The sequence below is a fragment of the Xyrauchen texanus genome, chromosome 9, assembly GCF_025860055.1.
Source record: "Xyrauchen texanus isolate HMW12.3.18 chromosome 9, RBS_HiC_50CHRs, whole genome shotgun sequence".
Lineage (NCBI taxonomy): Eukaryota > Metazoa > Chordata > Actinopteri > Cypriniformes > Catostomidae > Xyrauchen > Xyrauchen texanus.
Window position 1 is genome coordinate 2,548,319 of NC_068284.1, and position 19,277 is coordinate 2,567,595.

General features: G+C 37.7%; 1 protein-coding gene across 1 annotated transcript in view; it reads right to left on the minus strand.

The window, feature by feature from the left end:
* Positions 1-19,277, minus strand: part of LOC127648959 (zinc finger protein 271-like) — a 49,882-nt gene continuing 30,605 nt past the window's right edge. The window contains exons 4-8 of the mRNA XM_052133820.1: positions 17,309-18,431; positions 16,164-16,227; positions 7,153-7,422; positions 2,486-2,693; positions 1-1,586 (exon numbers count right to left, since the gene is read on the minus strand). Of these exons, the coding sequence (XP_051989780.1) occupies positions 652-1,586; positions 2,486-2,693; positions 7,153-7,422; positions 16,164-16,227; positions 17,309-18,431 (2,600 nt within the window). The 3' untranslated portion in view covers positions 1-651. The remainder of the gene's footprint in view (positions 1,587-2,485; positions 2,694-7,152; positions 7,423-16,163; positions 16,228-17,308; positions 18,432-19,277) is intronic.

Genomic DNA, 19,277 nt, shown 5'->3' on the forward strand with positions numbered 1-19,277 from the left:
TTACTTTATGCAAAGAACACTATACACTATTTGCCTTTTAAGGCTTTAGCAAACTGCAAAGCAAACAGTATGTGATAATATCGATGGATGCACATAGACCTCATCACTTGACACACACCAAAGTAATGGTGACAATCAACAAACATCATGAAGTAAAATGATGAGCTCTGAACATTATTACACAACTATTAACTAACAGTGATGACAAAAACTGCACAGATAAAGTCTGTAACAATAAGACTAACCACAAAAATGTATTCATACCACTGTGCATGATGGGATCAGGCAAATCAGAAAAACAATAAATAGTTTGTTTAGACAAATTTGTTAAGCTAGATGGTTCAACATTTAGGGCGATACTGTTTGTCAAACATGCGTTTAGATTCAAAGTAATTTACATTTCTTAGTATCAAAGATTTTGTTACAAATGATGCAGTTAACTGACACAGATTTTAGTTGATTCAACATATGTTTTTCAGTTGATTTGGCAAATACGCTTGTTAATTCAACAAGTATACAAAGTGATTCAATGAGAATGACCTAAAACAAGTTTCAAAAAAATTGCAGTTGAATGAAAGACAGCATTCAAAGTATCCATCTAAGCCAAAACATATGTTAGGATTTATGCTTATTGTACCTAATTTATTTGGGTTAAAACAACATCAGAGATAACAGTGTGTGAAGTTTTAGGTGCCTCTGTAGATGTTCTTCTTGTTTGAAACTCTTTCCACACTGAGTGCACGGGAAAGGCATCTCTTCAGTGTGAATTCTCTGGTGCCTCACAAGATTTCGCTTTATTGCAAAACTTTTTCCACACTGCAGGCATGTGAAAGGCTTCTCTCCGGTGTGAAGCATCATGTGATTCTTTAGATTTCCTTTATGTAAAAAACTCTTTCCACATTGAAGACAAGTGAAATTCTTTTCTCCGAAGTGATGTCGTAGATGAGTCTTAAGGTTTCCTTCTTGTGTGAATCTCTTTCCACATTGAGGGCATGCAAAAGGCTTCTCTCCAGTGTGAATTAACATGTGACTCTTAAGGTTTCCTTTATGTAAGAAACTCTTTCCACACTGAAGACAAGTGAAAGGCTTCTCTCCAGTGTGAATTTTTAGGTGCCTCTCAAGATTTCGTTTTATTGCAAAACTCTTTCCACACTGAATGCACGTGAAAGGCTTCTCTCCAGTGTGGAGCATCACGTGATTCTTTAGGTTTCCTTTATGTAAAAAACTCTTTTCACACTGAGGGCATGTGAAAGGCTTCTCTCCAAAGTGAAGTCTTAGGTGACTCTTAAGGTTTCCTTCTTGAGAGAAACTCTTTTCACACTGAGTGCAACTGAAAGGCTTCTCTCCGGTGTGAATTCTCAGGTGCCTCACAAGACCTCGTTTTTGTGCAAAACTCTTTCCACATTGAGGGCATGTGAAAAAAAATCTGTATTTTGTTCTTCGACTTTTTATCTGCGTTAAGACATTTTCTGTTCGTGAGCAACTAGAAGATTTTTCACCAGTTATGAAAGGATCAGATTTATTACACTGATGTTTCTCCTCCACGTCATTCAGTTCTTGACTTTCCTCTTTCACTTCCAACATATCTAAAATGAACAAAGGAAATTGTGACAAATGTAAAATAACATTTTTTATTAAACCTACATTTAATCCCAGTGAGTAGCAAAGGCCAAGTATATATTTTAATGTATTCTCTAATATAGGGCTGGACGATTTGACCTAAAATCAAAATCTCGATTAATTGATCATTTTATCTCAATTACTATTAATGAACGATTCATTCGTTTACTGACAAGGTTTGTACTGTAAATATGCTCAACTATTAAAGGTGGGATATTTTTTTCCTAATGAAAGAGTGCATTTCTTATCTTTGAGATTTTCAAATAATTGAAGGAAACAAACTATTTGTGGTTATTTATTTATGGTTGAATATTTCAAACAATTAAAATCAAAGCACACATTGCTTGAAATGAAAACGTATTATGAAAAAAAGGTCACATTTCAGATTTAATGTAAACAGCAAGTTTCCTAAAAAGGTAGAAAATAAATAACTTGCATTTTTTGCAAAGTAAATAAAATTATTTTAAATATTGCCAGTCAAAAGTAGAAAATAACTGACAGACTTCAGTTCAACAGCTACCTTTTTGCGACATATTTTGTACATGTTGGGCAGCGCAGTTTGGGAAAAATATGGTCGCGATGGCACAGTGTATCTTCTGTCGAGAGTTTTAACGAGGTGTTTAAACCCACTGCGCGCCACTGTAGCTATGGGAGCCTTATCCTTCGCGATGTAGTAACAAATAGAGTCAGTTATTTCTTTCATCTTCTTGAATCCTTTTCATATTGTGTAGCATTTGTAAATGCTTGTGTTATCGACACCTGCTTTGTGGAGGCACTTGTCAGTCTCTCTCTTTTTAGAGCCATGCACTGCTCGTATTCGGTAACGTGATTGTGCTCCAAGTGTTGAAACAGATTGTGGTATTACCATTGGTCGTTGAAACGGTTTTTCTGCAGTGTTTACAGTTGACTTCATTTTGTTCGGTGTCTTCTTTAATGAAGCCAAAATGTGTCCAAACGACAGACACTGCGTTTTTCTTTGGTATAAGCTGCTCCTGTTGCTTAGTTGACTCGGTGTTTGAATTCGCCTCAATGTTTCTCCAATGCCGCTGACTGGGCGGGGTGGAGTCAAGTGACTACACATGCGGTAGTATGTTTTTAAGGGGAAAGTAGAAACAGGATTAAAAAACCGAAAAGGGAAAATTACATCGGTTAGAGCTTCTGAATTTCGGTTTCAATTACTTTTTGATTAATCGTCCAGCCCTACTCTGATATATGAAATATTAGTTCTATCATTCTTATGAAGATTTTTATTTTTTTACTGCAATGATTATCCAACTACAGCTGCCAGATATAGAGAAATGTTTGAAACTTTGTTACTTTAATGTTACTCAACAGTCATTATGAACAATAAATAATGGACACCAACCTCTTTGTTCCTCTGTATCTTCATATTTTACTATCCATGGCTCTGGAAAACACAAGTCTTCTTTCTCCTCTTTAATCGACATCATTTTTGCAATAGTATGTCTCTAGACTTCAGCTGTTACACTTGGAGTTGTTCTTAAAATGCAACTGTACTCCTCTTTATTAACCTGTAAAATTATGGGAATATTTCCAACATTTATAAGTGAATTGCAGTGGTAGGGGCTTCACTGACAGTATGAATTGTTATTGCAATATTACCTATATATACACAATATTGGTAAAATTGTAGGCTTATTTAAAAAATGTGCTACTTATTTGCTTTTTTTGTCCCTCATAAGAAACAAATAGCAGTTTTTACATTTAACTTATTTCACTGAATTGTGTTTACATTTTGGATTTCAAATTCGGTTTACAATATCCTGTATATTAGGGATGTAATGGTTCTCTGTAAAAATAAAAAAAAAAAAAAATGAACTGTACTGTTCGCCACCCACGGTTCGGTATGTATTGTCACCGCGGTTCACCTCAAGTTTAATGAAGCAACTGAGGCACAAGGTGTGGGAAAGAAAACAAAGCGTAAAAAAGCGCAGAGGAAAAACAAGCATGCGATAGAGAAGCCCCTGCATTAATCAAGTCTCCTGTTGGGAACAATTAATTTTAAAAAAAACATTTGCAAAACAGGCACTGTTTCCAGACATCACTCAACGTGAGGGATTATTATCATTATTATTATTCGATTTTAAAATATATTTTACTTTCCTCACAATGTGTTTGCTAAGCTAGACAGCAAGCTAATATTTTGTATGGGATTCCAATAATCTCTCAAGACTCAAATGTAAAACCACACAAAATACACTAATAAATCTACATGTATTAGGAACATGTAGCGCCCAAATAAGACAATATTTGCAGGCAGAGTACTCTGGCATTTATCTTCTTAAAATAACACTTTTAAAATACAAATGTTTGTACTCTATTGAATAAAATTGTGCTTAATGTAAAAATTATCAAGTTTATATTACTTACAGACGAATAATATCTCAGGAAAGGCGTCAAATGCAATATTTCATATACAGAGGCAGCTATCCTCTGCATACTATCTGCTGGAACTAAACAAAATGATGGCAGCACAACTGGTAAAGAAAGTTATTTCAAAATAAGAGTCCTCAATAGAAAGGGCTGTGCAGGTATAAAAAGTGGTTATTGGTGGATAACTTATTTAATTTAAATAGCTTTCGTTTAAATTATTATGAGTTTTTGACTCTTTATAATAATATCCCTGTAACACCATGGGACTAAGCAAAAGCTTTAGTAGCAATATCACCTGAAGTTTGTATGCTCTTTAAATAACAGACAATAGCTAGTAACCAAACAAGGGTCCCTGTTAAATATAATAAATTAATTAGGTAAAATCGGGTTTTCCTTTCACTCTCGAAGTATGTCCTTAAGAGCTCTGTTCCAAAGAGTTGTTGTTACTCTGTCATATGTGTGTTCTTCATACTGGAATTGTTGTACAGACATAATTGTTTGCAAAAAGGTTTGGCTTGTGCCTAATCAGTATCTAATTACAAATAAAGTTAAGGAAGTATCATTTAAACTCATACATGGAATCAACCCAGCGAAACATTATTTTGTTACATTTAAATATAATAATGATGTAAGCTGTACCTTTTGTGATGACTTCTCTGAACTGTTAACTGTCTTTATATTTCTCATTTGTTTTGGCTCTGCCCATTTTGAAGGACATTGTAGTGTCAAGTATGTTGATGATCTGTTTGTCTTATTGTGGAAACATATATTGTTTGATCTCCTGAAGAATCATAAAAACAAACCTTATTTATACGATGAACCTTGTTTTTTTTTTTTTACTGGCAAAATTTCACACACACACACACACACACACACACACACACACACACACACACACACACACACACACACACACACACACACACACACACACATATAAAGCTCCCCATAGTGTATAAATATTGTATCACACGCATAGTGTTGAATGTATTTGTAACATGTGACATTGATGGATGGATTAAAAAATATATATTTATTAAAAGTGTTGAATAGCTATTAAATTGAGTGAGCATAAAGGTTTTAAATATATGAAACATGAATTTAGCCAAAAAGGATGTGATGTCAAAGGAAAATCACAGGTGATTTATAGACATAAACATGCTGAATGGTGGCACTTCACCAGAATTCAGCACACTGGGTCCGACTTTAGATGAAAAAACTTTATAAACTCACCAAGCTGACAGGACATTTTTATCCAAACTGCCTGTAAGTGTGAAATAATTGGTTGCATTTTTACTTCTCTAGCCAATTTGGTGGATACATTTTGCAATAGTGAGATTGAGGACAGATTGTTCAGTCTTATACAAAGGAGGGGCTCTCTCGGGTGGGAGTGACCAGTGGGCCAGGTGTCTAAGATTGAAAGCATAGTAATAAATCAAAATGTTTGGTAGGCCTAAATCACCTCTCTCAACAGGTCTTTGAAATTTGCTAGAATGTTAGGTCATTTACCATTCCAAATAAAAGTCTTACATACAAAATGTTAAAGTAAGAAAGGGGGACTATTCTATTCTATTGCAGTAAATCATTAATTTTGGTAGTGCAATTAATTTTTATTACATTGACCTTCCTGACGAATGAAGTGAAGCCCATCTTTCTATACCACAAGAAATATTTGCATTAGAGGGTCAAAATTTACTCTCACAAAATCTTTCAAATTTGGTGCAAATATCTGATACCTAGCTTGGGCCATTGAAATGAGCCAGGATGGAAAGCTGTGGTAGGTCAATATGATGTTAAGCAAGAGATTCAGATTTAGACCAACTTACCCTATATCTGAGTCCAAATATCATATCTCTATATCATATATCTATATCAAATATCTATATCAGATGTTCCCATGACCTAGTTGTGATCCTGGTTGGAGTCATGAGTATGTTCTCTACTGTAAGAAATGTCTGCAGATCAGAATTAACTCACAGACTTATCTGAGCTGAAGCTCTTAGCATGGACTTTAGAGGAGTGAGAGTATTTGTCAGAAAATTATCTTCGGTCAAAGGTCACTCCAGTCACACATGTGAACATGAAGATGGTGCGCAATAGTAAAGGTAGTCCATGCAGCTCACGGTCACAGAGGGAAAACATCCCTCTATGATTTTCATTGGGGCCACCTTAGAGAATTGAGTCTGTGTGAATAACTATGCAAAAGTTTTTTCTTATAAGAGGTGGTTGCATCTTTCATTCAACTTGTCAAATAAACATTTCAGTAACTCTTCCATATGAACCGCATGTATTGCCATGATCAATGTATCATTGATTTGTACAATTAACTTACATCCAGTGCAATCAAAGCATAACACTTCTTTTAAGCACTTTTCACAATGTGAATAACCTGCTTTCTGCAATTTTTTTCTCTCATATCACTGTACAACTGAACATGTTTTGTTGAAACATTATTGTAAAGAGGAGCCATGCAAGGATCGGACCTGTAAACAACGAGCTCTGCGTACTTTGCTAGTTTTAATACTTTTAAGGACGTAAACTGGTGAGATTCGATACACTCTGTTCGGAATTCAGCGGCGTAAGCTGAATGCTTTCTGAGGATTCAGTCCATGAGATGCTGAAACGTAGCCGGGGCCCCAAACAAACCGAACGGAAGTGTCACAAATTGGTGTAATCCAAAAGGTGTGGAGAAGGCTGTTTTTTCACAGGTAATTGGTGGCAAGGGGATCTGCCAATAACCCTTCGTCAAATCCAATGTCGAATAAAACCGATCGAGCATCTCATCAATGCGAGGCATTGGGTACACGTCAAATTTAGACACCGCGTTGACTTTCCTATAATCCACACAGAACCGTACCGACCCGTTGCTCTTAGGCACTAGAACAACTGGGCTGGACCAATCGCTGTGGGATTCCTCTATTACCCCCATATCGAGCATTGCATCGAATTCTTCCCGAACAATTTTCTTTTTGTGCTCGGGTAATCAGTATGGGTGGCTATGTTCCCCGACCCCCGGCAAGGTCTTGATGCAGTTCTGAATGAGGTTCGTAAGACCTGGTAGAGGGGAGAACACATCCGTAAACTCCTGTTGCAACCTGTGTCGTCTAATGCTTGGTGAGTACCCCCCTTGACACTTACCGGTATCCGGTACGCTCCGGCCTGGTCAGTGACAGCCTGCGGGATGTCGGAGACCCGTACCACCATCCCCAGCTCCATCAGAGGGCACTGATCCCAGAAGTGGCCTGGGTATCTGCACCTCCAGCACGCTGGCCCAGGTGCTACGCCCGCACTTGCGTCGGCAGGTGCCCCCACCGGGGCATCGGGCAGGTGAAGTTGTCGCCTCCCACACTCGGGGTACTGGTCTCTGTGGCGGAAATCCTCCTTGCCTGCGTGAGGCAGGAACTGGCCCTGGGGAGAGAGCAGAACAAGAGGAAAGATTGGAAGGGAACGAGACAGGGGAAAACACAAGGGGGAGAGAGAGAGAGAGAGAGAGAGAGAGAGAGAGTAGGAGGGCTCTTCTGCCCTCAGGGTCACCACCATATGGTCCTCCGCAAGCCGGACGGCTTCCTTCAGCGAATCAGTGATCTTGGTCTTGCCGGAGCTCATGCAGGGTTTGTTGGTGGTTTTGATGCAGACTAGTGAGGCATTGGAGGAACTCCGCCAACTGGGAGGACTCTACGGGGCAACATCCTTCCATCTTCAAGGGGTCCTGGGTTTCGGCACCAGTGTAGAGACATTCTCAGGGAGGACACGGGGAACCAGGTTTCTTCAACTCAGGTAAGCAGTTTAATGGAGTAACTTGGGTTTTTACAGAGGTGCCACAACACATCAGCTCCACACTTTCACAATAGCTTCACAATACTCTTTCAGCTTCACAATACTCAGCTTGGCTCTTTTATGCCGCCCTCCCCATGCTCACTGTAATTAGAGACAGGTGTTAGACATAATTCAGCTCAGGTGGAAGTGCCCTTACCCTTTTGAATATGACATGCAAGAGTTTTTTTTCTCCCCAGTTTGGAATGCACTCTAGGTCCTTGTGGTGGCGTAGTGACTCAGTCAGTTGCCTGCATATCTGAGAACGTTAATCCACACATGTTATCACGTGGCTTGTTGAGAGCGTTACCGCGGAGACATAGTGTGTTTGGAGGCTTCACGCTATTCTCAGCAGCATCCATGCACAATTCACCATGCACCCCACTGGGAGTGAACCACATTATGGCAACCACGAGGATGTTATCCCATGTAACTCTACCCTCCCTAGCAACTGAGACAATTTGGTTGCTTTGGAGACCTGGCTGGAGCCAATCAGCATGCCTTGGATTCAAACTCATGACTCCAGGGATGGCAGTCAGCGTCTTTACTTGCTGAGCTACCCAGGCCCCTGTTAGAGTCTTTTTTTGTGTTAATCAGTAACTAAAAAGCCATATATACTGTAATTCTGTGAAGAGCCAGGGTGTTAAAAGTACTCAGATTATACTTAAGTGAAAGTATGGATACTGAGTGAAAATTTTACTGAATTAAGTGTCCAAGAATTTAGCCAAAAATATACTTGAGTGAAAGTAAAAAGGTATTCACATTAAATTGTACTTAAGTATTAAAAAAGTAAATAGTAACTTTTATCCTAGCTAGAATGAAATCAAGAGAGGAGATTGTATAAGAGAGGATGTTGTTAAATTCGGTTGGTTTATGTAGCATTCTTACTGTCTCCGACAACTCATATTTCTTCCACAGTGGCATTCACAACCTAGTCATAGACTTTATTTTTATGTGGCCTAACTGAGAGTATTGCATATGCAATACAAATGACCGGGGTACGAGTCCTGAAAAATGTATAGAAGCAACACAAAATAATGCAATTGTGTTTTTCATCTCACATTTGCTTTTTATGACACTGTCAGTAAGGTTTAGGTTTAAGGATTAGGTTAAGGAGGTAGGTCAGAATCAGACGTACACGTACATACACTCACCTTCATACATAACCACATACAAACACGTAGTGTAAATCTATTACAAATCCGTTATATAAAGAACAAAAATACAGTATACTATGTACAGTGCAATGTATGTAATGGCAGAAGTGGATATGTTGGATAATATAAATAGACTTAACTGTGTATTGCACATAATTATTGCTCAAAGGGGCAATTTATCTGTTCATTAGATGGATAGCCTGAGGGAAAAAACTGTTCCTGTGCCTGACGGTTCTGGTGCTCAGAGCTCTGAAGCATCGGCCAGAAGGCAACAGTTCAAAAAGTAGTGGGCTGGGTGAGTGGGGTCTGGGTGAGTGGGAGTGATTTTACCAGCCTTTTTCCTCACTCTGGAAGTGTATAGTTCTTGAAGGAGGGGCGGGGGGCAGGGGGCAACCAATAATCCTCTCAGCAGTCCGAACTGTCATCTTCTGATGTCTGATTTTGTAGCTGCACCAAACCAGACAGTCATTGAGGTGCAGAGGACAGACTCAATGACTGCTGTGTAGAACTGTATCAACAGCGCCTGTGGCAGGTTGAACTTCCTCAGCTGGCAAAGGAAGTAAACCTCTGCTGGGCCTTTTTCACAATGGAGTCAATGTGTGTCTCCCACTTCAGGTCCTGTGAGATGGTAGTGCCCAGGAACCTGAATGACTCCACTGCTGCCACAGTGCTGTTTAGAATGGTGAGTGGGGACAATGTTGGGGTGTTCCTCCTAAAAGTACAGTTGAAGTCAGAAGTTTACATACACCTTAGCCAAATACATTTAAACTCAGTTTCTCACAATTCCTGACATTTAATCATAGAAAAAAATGATCTATCTTTAGTCAGTTAAGATCACTACTTTTATTTTAACAGTGTGAAATGTCAGGGAGTGACATGACACCATGCGAGGTGCGGACGTGTGAATGGCGAGCTCTGCACACTTTGATAGTTTTAACACTTTTATTGTCAAATAATGGTCAATTTTATAGTCAATACACCCTGTTCCATAACTGTTCTAGGAAGACAATATGTCAAAGAATTCAAAATCCTTGGGCTCTGGAGCAGATTTGGCTGGTGAAGTGCAGGAAATTCTGTGAGAATTGCTGAACTTGTCAGCAATGCTGACACGTTGCTGACTTGGAGGATCTTGCTGTAATACGTCGATTGATCACTGCCATGGAGACGAAATTCACTGAGGTGGTTACAAGAGTGGGGGACATTGAGAAACGGATTGATTATTGGGAGCCATCGGAGAGGGAATTAGCTTCTAATCCGCTAGCGACCAGGCCGGATTTGGAGCGTGTCTGGGAGAAGTTGGAGGATATGGAGAATCGTAGTTGGTGGAATAATGTCCGTATTGTTGGAAATCCTGAGAGAGCAGAGGGTCAGAATATGGTGGAATTTCTGGACAGGCTCCATCTGAGTCTGCTCGACATAACAGGCCATAAGCTGGAAATCGAACAAGCTCACAGGGTTCCGGCGCAGTGATCCACAGAAGGAGACAGCCTCCAATCAATTCTGGCCAAACTTCTGAGATAATCCAATATCTCGTTTTACATGAGGCAAGGTGTAAAGGAAGGCTGTCTTGGAAAAACCACAGCATTTTCTTGTTCCCAGATTCAGCAAATTCGACAAGAGTGAAATGTGATCGATTCAAGGAATGCAAGAAACTCATACATCATCGGAAAATCGCTTTTGTACTGATTTTCCCAGCCAAATTGAGAATAGGATGGCCGTAAAATATTAACATGTCCCCAGCAAGCATTGTTGTTAAAAAGTCAATAGAGTAAGTTATTTTGTGGTACTCGCGTTACTGCCGAGTGGGTCTGAATCACTGAACATTCACTTGACTGTTCGAGGAACTGTGTGCCTTTTTTGTTTCTTTTTGTGCTTGTTCCATTTAGCGGCTGGAGTTTGTTTTGTGGAGGAACACACCTTTGGGACGGTTATGAATTTGCACATTCTTTGTGTTTATTCCACCTATTGGCTGAAAATTTGTACTGAAACATCAGACTTGAGCATTCTTATGGCAAATGTGTCACGGGGGCTCTCATAGGCATACATGGTCTATTTGGGTTAGAGAGATGGACGCCAGTTGGCACTGTCATGTGTGCTAAACATGTTAATGCGCACGTTTTTCTTTTTTCTGTTTGTTTGGTTCTTGGGGAAGTTCGTGGTTTGATTGTTGCTCTATTGTTGGAATGTGGTCTTTATCATTTTGTTTTTGACACAGAATCTATTTTTTTCTCATATGTCAAAATGTAAAATGTTAATATGAGTGGATTGTCTCTCTCCACGTGGAATGTGAATGGGTTGGGGCACCCAATAAAAAAAGGAAGGTCATTTCTCTTAAGAGTAAGAAATTTGATATAGTGTTCCTTCAAGAAACGCATCTTTCCCTGCAGGAAGCTGAAAAATTTGGGAATTTAGTGGTGGCTCAAGTAAGAGCAGGGGAGTCATTACACTGATAAGTAAACATCTACAATTCAAATGTCTCAAACAGATTAAAGGTAAATTAGGAAGAGTCATTATTGTTTGAGCAAAAATTCAGGGGCAAAGTCTTATTTTGGCTAATATTTATGCACACGATCAGGGCTTTTTTTATAGACCTTGAGGGGATGTTGCAAGCTGCTGGCAACCCTCATGATATAATATTGGGAGGACACTTTCATCTTTTGATGGACTCAGTCTTTGATCATAGTGAAGCAAAAGTGTGTAAGCCCCCTAGAGCAACATTGATGCTTCAAAGGATGTGAGACTTTTGAACCAATCTGGTAGGGACTATTAATTTTTTCACCAGTCCATAAGATTTACTCTAGAATAGATTTTTTATATCTTATTTTTTATTTATAATCTGTTGTTGATTGCTCAATTGGAAACATTTTAGTCTCAGATCACACCCTGGTATGTTTAAAAGTGTTGCCACAAATGGAGAAAAAGAAATCATATAGTTGGTGCTTTAATGTATCCCTTTTGCAAAATCCTGAATTCCAACAAGTAATAAAGGCTGAAATCAATGTTTATATGGAGACCAACTGGTCCTTAGTATCCTCTGTGGGTGTGGCTTGGGAGGCACTTAAAGCAGTTCTTAGGGGCCGTATCATACAGTATGCCTCATTCACCAAAACATCCAAAGCACAAGAACTCATGGAAACGGAAGGGAATATTAAAAGGGCAGAAGCAGAGCTGAAGCACCAGATGTCATCTAATGGCCTCAGAGAATTGACCCGATTAAAATACAGATAAAATACTACTTTGTCACGGAAGGTGGAGTTTTGGCTATCAGTCATACTTTGAGACAGGGACAAAGCATGGAAGCTTTTGGCTATAAATATAAACTGAGAGAGTCTATTTCTACCATCCCTAAGTGAAATCTGCTGGTGGTGAAATATTTACCTCGGCCATTGATATTAATAATGGTTTTAAAGTATTTTATCTTGATCTCTATAGTTCCATGTCTTCGTCTACTGATGAAGATATTAGAAACTTTGTGGATCTATTAGTACTTCTTAAACTGATGACTGAGCAAATAAATTCTCTTGATTCTGAGATAACCTTGGAGGAGCTTAGCAAGGTAATTAAGGCCTTGTCTACAGGCAACGCTCCAGGCCAGATGGCTTTGAAGCTGAATCTTTTAGATCTTATGCTACAGAACTGGCTCCACATTTGCTAGAAGTTTATATGAAATCGTTAAAGAATGGAAAGTTTCCACCAACCATGACACAAGCCTGGATCAATCTGATAATTAAAAAGGACAAAGATCCAAGCAAGTGTTTTATCTCTTATACATATTGATCAGGCGGGGTTTATACGGGGTCATAGCTCTTCTGACAACATTAGGTGTTTCATCAATATCATGTGGTCAGTGGCGAACCCATGACCCATGTTTTTGGTTTTGTGTTAAGATCCAAGAATTTTGGTTGAAGGTTCAGAATGTTATGTATAACGTATTAGGCACTCAGATTTTTTTTGTCCCAGACTCTGTGTTTTGGGTGATGGGGCGGTCATTGATGTTGAGAATAAACACATAAAAATTGGTTCTGACCAGTGTAGTGATGACCAGACAAATTATTTTAAGGGGATGGAGGTCAGCTGGAGCGCCCCATTTCAGGATCGGTGCACAGAGATGGGGAGGGTGGAGGCTTTTGAGGATGTGTCATTAGAAGGCTGGGTTACTTAGATTTGTTTGTTGGGAAATGGAGTTTTTGGAGGGCTCTCGGGAGGGGCATTGGAGAGAGTTTAGTTTTAAATCTGTATGATTTACATACAGTATTTTTAGTTTGTGTGTGTGTGTGTGTATAATCATTTGTGAACACAGGGATGTTGTTGAGGGTCAGGTTCGGGTTGGGGATTGGGGATTGGGAGGGGTAATAGTGGGTTAAATGTTGATTCTGTATATATATATATATATATATATATATATATATATATATATATGTGTGTGTGTGTGTTTTGCATTTCTTTGTTATTTATATTAATCAATAAAAAATGTTAATCAGAAAAAAAGAATGTGAAATGTCAGAATAATAGTAGAGAGGATGGATTATTTCAGTTTTATTTCTTTCATTCCATTCCCTGTGATTCAGATGTTTACATACACTTTGTTAGTATTTGGTAGCTTTGCCTTTAAAAGGTTTAACATGGGTCAAACATTTTGAGTAGCTTTCCATAGGCTTCTCACAGTAAGTTGCTGGAATTTTGGCCCATTCCTCCAAACGGAACTGGTGTAACTGAGTCAGGTTTGTAGGTCTCCTTGCTCGCACATGCTTTTTCAGTTCTGCCCATAAATTTTCTATTGGATTGAGGTCAGGGCTTTGTGATGGTCACTCTAATATCATGACTTTGTTTTCCTTGATGCTATCTATTTTGTGAAGCACATCAGTCCCTCCTGCAGCAAAGTACCCCAACAACATGATGCTGCACCCCCATGCTTCACGGTGGGGATGGCATTCTTCAGCTTGCACGCCTCACCCTTTTTCCTTCAAACTTAACGATGGCCATTATGGCCAAAGAGTTCAATTTTTGTATTAGACCAGAGGACATTTATCCAAAAACTTAAGATCTTTGTCCCCATGTGCACTTGCAAACTGTAGTCTGGGTTTTTATGGTGGTTTTGGAGCAGTGGCTTCTTCCTTGATGAGCAGCCCTTCAGTTTATATCGATATAGGAATTGTTTTACTGTGGATATAGATACTTGTATACCTGTTTCCTCCAGTATCTTCACAAGGTCCTTTGCTGTTGTTCTGGGATTGATTTGCACTTTTCACACCAAACTACTTTCATCTCTAGGAGACAGAATGCATCTCCTTCTAGAGCGGTATGATAGTTGTGTGGTCCTGTTATTTATACTTGCATACTATTGTGTGTATAGATGAACATTTGGAAATTGCTCCCAAGAATTAACCAGACGTGTGGAGGTCCAAAAAGTTTTTCTGAGGTCTTCTGTTTTTCAAAGAGGCACTGAGTTTGAAGGTAGGCCTAAAAATACATCCACAGGTACACCTTCAAATCAGTATACCTCCTATCAGAAGCTACTTGGCTAATTGTCTAAAGGCTTGACATAATTTTCTAGAATTTTCCAAGCTGCTTAAAGGCACGGTTAACTTACTATATGTAAAATTCTGACCTACTGGAATTGCTATAGTCAATTAAAAGTGAAACAATCTGTCAATAAACAGTTGTTGGAAAAATTACTCATGTCATGCACAAAGTAGATTTCTTAAATGACTTGCCAAAACTATAGTTTGCTAATATTAGATCCAAGGAGTGGATAAAAAATTTGTTTTAATGACTTATTTCAATGACAATTTAATTGTATGTAAACTTCTGGCTTCAACTGTAGGTTTTGTTGATTTAAATCTCGATAGAACATTAGCCTCATCTGTGGACATAACACTTCGGAACAGCAATGTTTTTATTTTGCAAAAACATTGCCACAGTCACACAATGTTTTATACATTGGAGAAGGCACTCACAAATTGCAATGTCAGAGCACCCCACCCCTTGAGATGTAGATAAAGATAAAAAATAATTAAAATGAAGCTTCGAAGAAAGTTTTAATGCTGTTGGTTTTGGGAATTGTTTTCTGAGGTTTGCTACCAAATCTTGATGTTCAGTAGATAATTCATAATTAACATTTACTCAGATTAAATTATTTTTTATTATCATTGCTGGTTTTATAGTTATTATTTAAATTAATAGTTGCCTAACAACAACAATAAAAACTCAGCAGTACGGAGTAGAAATTCATAGATTAAAATATGATTTAAATATAGAGGCAATTGTAGAAATAAATTACATGTACATATCTATTTACAAAAAACAATTTTTTACTTCATATCTGTCCAATTTGTACAAGTAGCAGGCATTTAGAATAAAGTTTAGGACCAAAAAGAAAGCTAATAATTTTGAATGAATATATCCCAGTCAGTCGGATAGTCACATACATTCTATTCACACAAATATTTTAATGGCTCCAAAACTCAAATCAGATCCAAAATTCTGCCTCTTCAGATGGTTGGAGATCCACACAGCCGCCGTGCGACACTCCATTTGAAACAACTTACCTCAATTAAAAAAAATACTATATTATTAATAATTGACATGCATAATATTACAAATATCAGCTTATCTGTATTATACATATCATATATTTTCAATAACTAATTTAGCAGCAAGATAACCTCTTCCAGGATTTTATCTGTTAATTACTTCGTTAAATTATTTTGTTAACTTTAAACTAGAGAGCATTGACATAAAGGGATACCATTAAACTAATTTAAAGGAATAGTTGATGCCAAAATGAAAATTCTGTCATCACTTACTCACCTGTTTTTGGAAACCCATAGGGCTTTCTTTTATTTATGGAACACAAAAGGGGATGTAAGGCAAACCGTTAGTATCGGTAACCATTCACTTTCATTGTATAGGAAAAACATGAATGAAAGTGAATGGGACTGACATTTAGCCAAACATCTCCTTTTGTGTTCCACAGTAGAGAGAAATTCCTATGGAACAACATATCACGTAACCATGACAGAATTTTCAGTTTTGGGTGAACTATCCTTTTAACTACCTACAAAAGTATTTATTATAGATATTTGCCAAGAACAGCAATATGAAAGTATGTCAGCACATGATTGCATGTCTTGCTGGAAAACACATTACTGAATAGAAGGACCATAATGTAGGTTGTACACTAAAAAAAATCATGCCATCTGAATCAAACTTCAGGTGAGAATTGTGGTAAGATGTAGTCCATCTGGGAGATTTAGATGAGATTGTTGTTAAAATTTAGATTTTGAAGAATTACGAATTTTACGATCGCAAATCCACAACCGTGTTGAAAAAATCGAATGAATCAATTTCTGCTTGCTTGAAAAACACACAATGGGTGTCGTTTTAAATCCTAAACATTTAATTATGCATTTAGACAAAATAACCAACTCTCAACAGGTGCTTTTTAATCTGCTGACAAACTAGAAGTGTTCCAGTTTCATAACTTATGAAATATGATTTACAACATACAGTCAAAACATTATACTGATGAGAAAGATAATGAGTAAAATATGACAAATATTGTTTCACTCATATACATGATATATATATATATATAGAGAGAGAGAGAGATGTCTTTTGTCGCATTTTCTCTTGTTAAAATAACATGAATATAGTTAATTTAATGTTTCATGTAAACACTCTTGCACTTCATCCACATACATTATGCAAAGAACACTATACACTCTTTGCCTTTTAAGGCTTTAGCCAACTGCAAAGCAAACAGTATGTGATAATATCGATGGATGCACACAGACCTCATCACTTGACACACACACCAAAGTAATGGTGACAATCAACAAACATCATGAAGTAAAATGATGAGCTCTGAACATTATTACACAACTATTAACTAACAGTGATGACAAAAACTGCACAGATAAAGTCTGTAACAATAAGACTAACCACAAAAATGTATTCATACCACTGTGCATGATGGGATCAGGCAAATCAGAAAAACAATAAATAGTTTGTTTAGACAAATTTGTTTGTCAAACATGCGTTTAGATTCAAATTAATTTACATTTCATAGTATCAAAGATTTTGTTACTAATGATGCAGATTTTAGTTGATTCAACATATGTTTTTCAGTTGATTTGGCAAATACGCTTGTTAATTCAACAAGTATACAAAGTGATTCAATGAGAATGACCTAAAACAAGTTTCAAAAAAATTGCAGTTGAATGAAAGACAGCATTCAAAGTATCCATCTAAGCCAAAACATATGTTAGGATTTATGCTTATTGTACCTAATTTATTTGGGTTAAAACAACATCAGAGATAACAGTGTGTGAAGTTTTAGGTGCCTCTGTAGATGTTCTTCTTGTTTGAAACTCTTTCCACACTGAGTGCACGGGAAAGGCATCTCTTCAGTGTGAATTCTCTGGTGCCTCACAAGATTTTGCTTTATTGCAAAACTTTTTCCACATTGAGGGCAAACGAAGGGCTTCTCTACATAGTGGATTTTCATGTGAGTCTTAAGGTTTCTTTTATATAAGAAACTCTTTTCGCACTGAAGGCATGTGAAAGGCTTCTCTCCGGTGTGAAGCATCATGTGATTCTTAAGGTTTCCTTTATGTAAAAAACTCTTTCCACATTGAAGACGTGCAAAAGGCTGCTCTCGTAAGTGATTTCGTAGGTGAGTCTTAAGGTTTCCTTCTTGTGTGAATCTCTTTCCACATTGAAGGCATGCAAAAGGCTTCTCTCCAGTGTGAATTAACATGTGACTCTTAAGGTTTCCTTTATGTAAGAAACTCTTTCCACACTGAAGACATGTGAAAGGCTTCTCTCCAGTGTGAATTTTTAGATGCCTCTCAAGACCTCGTTTTATTGCAAAACTCTTTCCACACTGACGACATGTGAATGGCTTCTCTTCGGTGTGAATTAACATGTGACTTTTAAGGTTTCCTTTATGTAAAAAACCCTTTCCACACTGATGACATGTGAAAGGTTTTTCTCCAAAGTGAAGTCTTAGGTGCCTCGTCAGGTTTCCTTCTTGAGAGAAACTCTTTCCACACTGAGTGCAACTGAAAGGCTTCTCTCCGGTGTGAATTCTCTCGTGCCTCACAAGACCTCGTTTTTGTGCAAAACTCTTTCCACACTGAGGGCATGTAAATGGCTTCTCTCCAGTGTGAAGTAACATGTGACTCTTAAGGTTTCCTTTATGTAAAAAACTCTTTCCACACTGAGGGCATGTGAAAGGCTTCTCTCCAGTGTGAATTAACATGTGACTCTTAAGGTTTCCTTTATGTAAAAAACCCTTTCCACACTGATGACATGTGAAAGGTTTTTCTCCGAAGTGAAATCGTAGGTGCCTCGTCAGGTTTCCTTCTTGAGAGAAACTCTTTCCACACTGAGTGCAACTGAAAGGCTTCTCTCCAGTGTGAATTCTCAGGTGCCTCACAAGACCTTGTTTTTGTGCAAAACTCTTTCCACATTGAGGGCATGTGAAAAAAAATCTGTCTTTTGTTCTTCGACTTTTTATCTGCGTTAAGACATTTTCTGTTCGTGAGCAACTAGAAGATTTTTCACCAGTTATGAAAGGATCAGATTTATTACACTGATGTTTCTCCTCCACGTCATTCAGTTCTTGACTTTCCTCTTTCACTTCCAACATATCTAAAATGAACAAAGGAAATTGTGACAAATGTAAAACAAGAAAGTCAATTGAACCTAAATTTAATCCCAGTAAGCAGCAAAGACCAAGTATATATTTTAATGTAATATCTGATATTTAAGTAACTGTACTTTTTGTTTTACTGCAATGATTTTCTAACTACAGTTGTCAGATCTAATCAACAGTTTGAACTTTTTTTTATTTTAATATTCCTCAACAGTCATTATGAAGAATCAAGAATGGAAGAATGTGCACCAACCTCTTTGTTCCTCTGTATCTTCACGTTTTATTATCCATGTCTCTGGATAACTCAAGTCTTCTTTCTCCTCTTTAATTGACATCATTTTTGTAATAGTTAGTCAATGGACTTCAGCTGTTACACTTGACTCTTTATATTCCACCTTATTCCTCTTTCTTTACCTGTAGGATGATGGAAATATTTAATAAGTGAATTGCAGTGGGAGGGGCTTCACTGAATGTGTTAATTGTGATTGCTGTGTGGATGTGAACTGGTTATGCTGTTGGCTTATTTCTAAAATGTTTTACTTATTTGCTTTTTTGTCATTTATTTTATTTTACATTTAACTTATTTCATTTAATTGTTTAAATTTTGGTTTTCAAATTTGCTTTAAATTTTC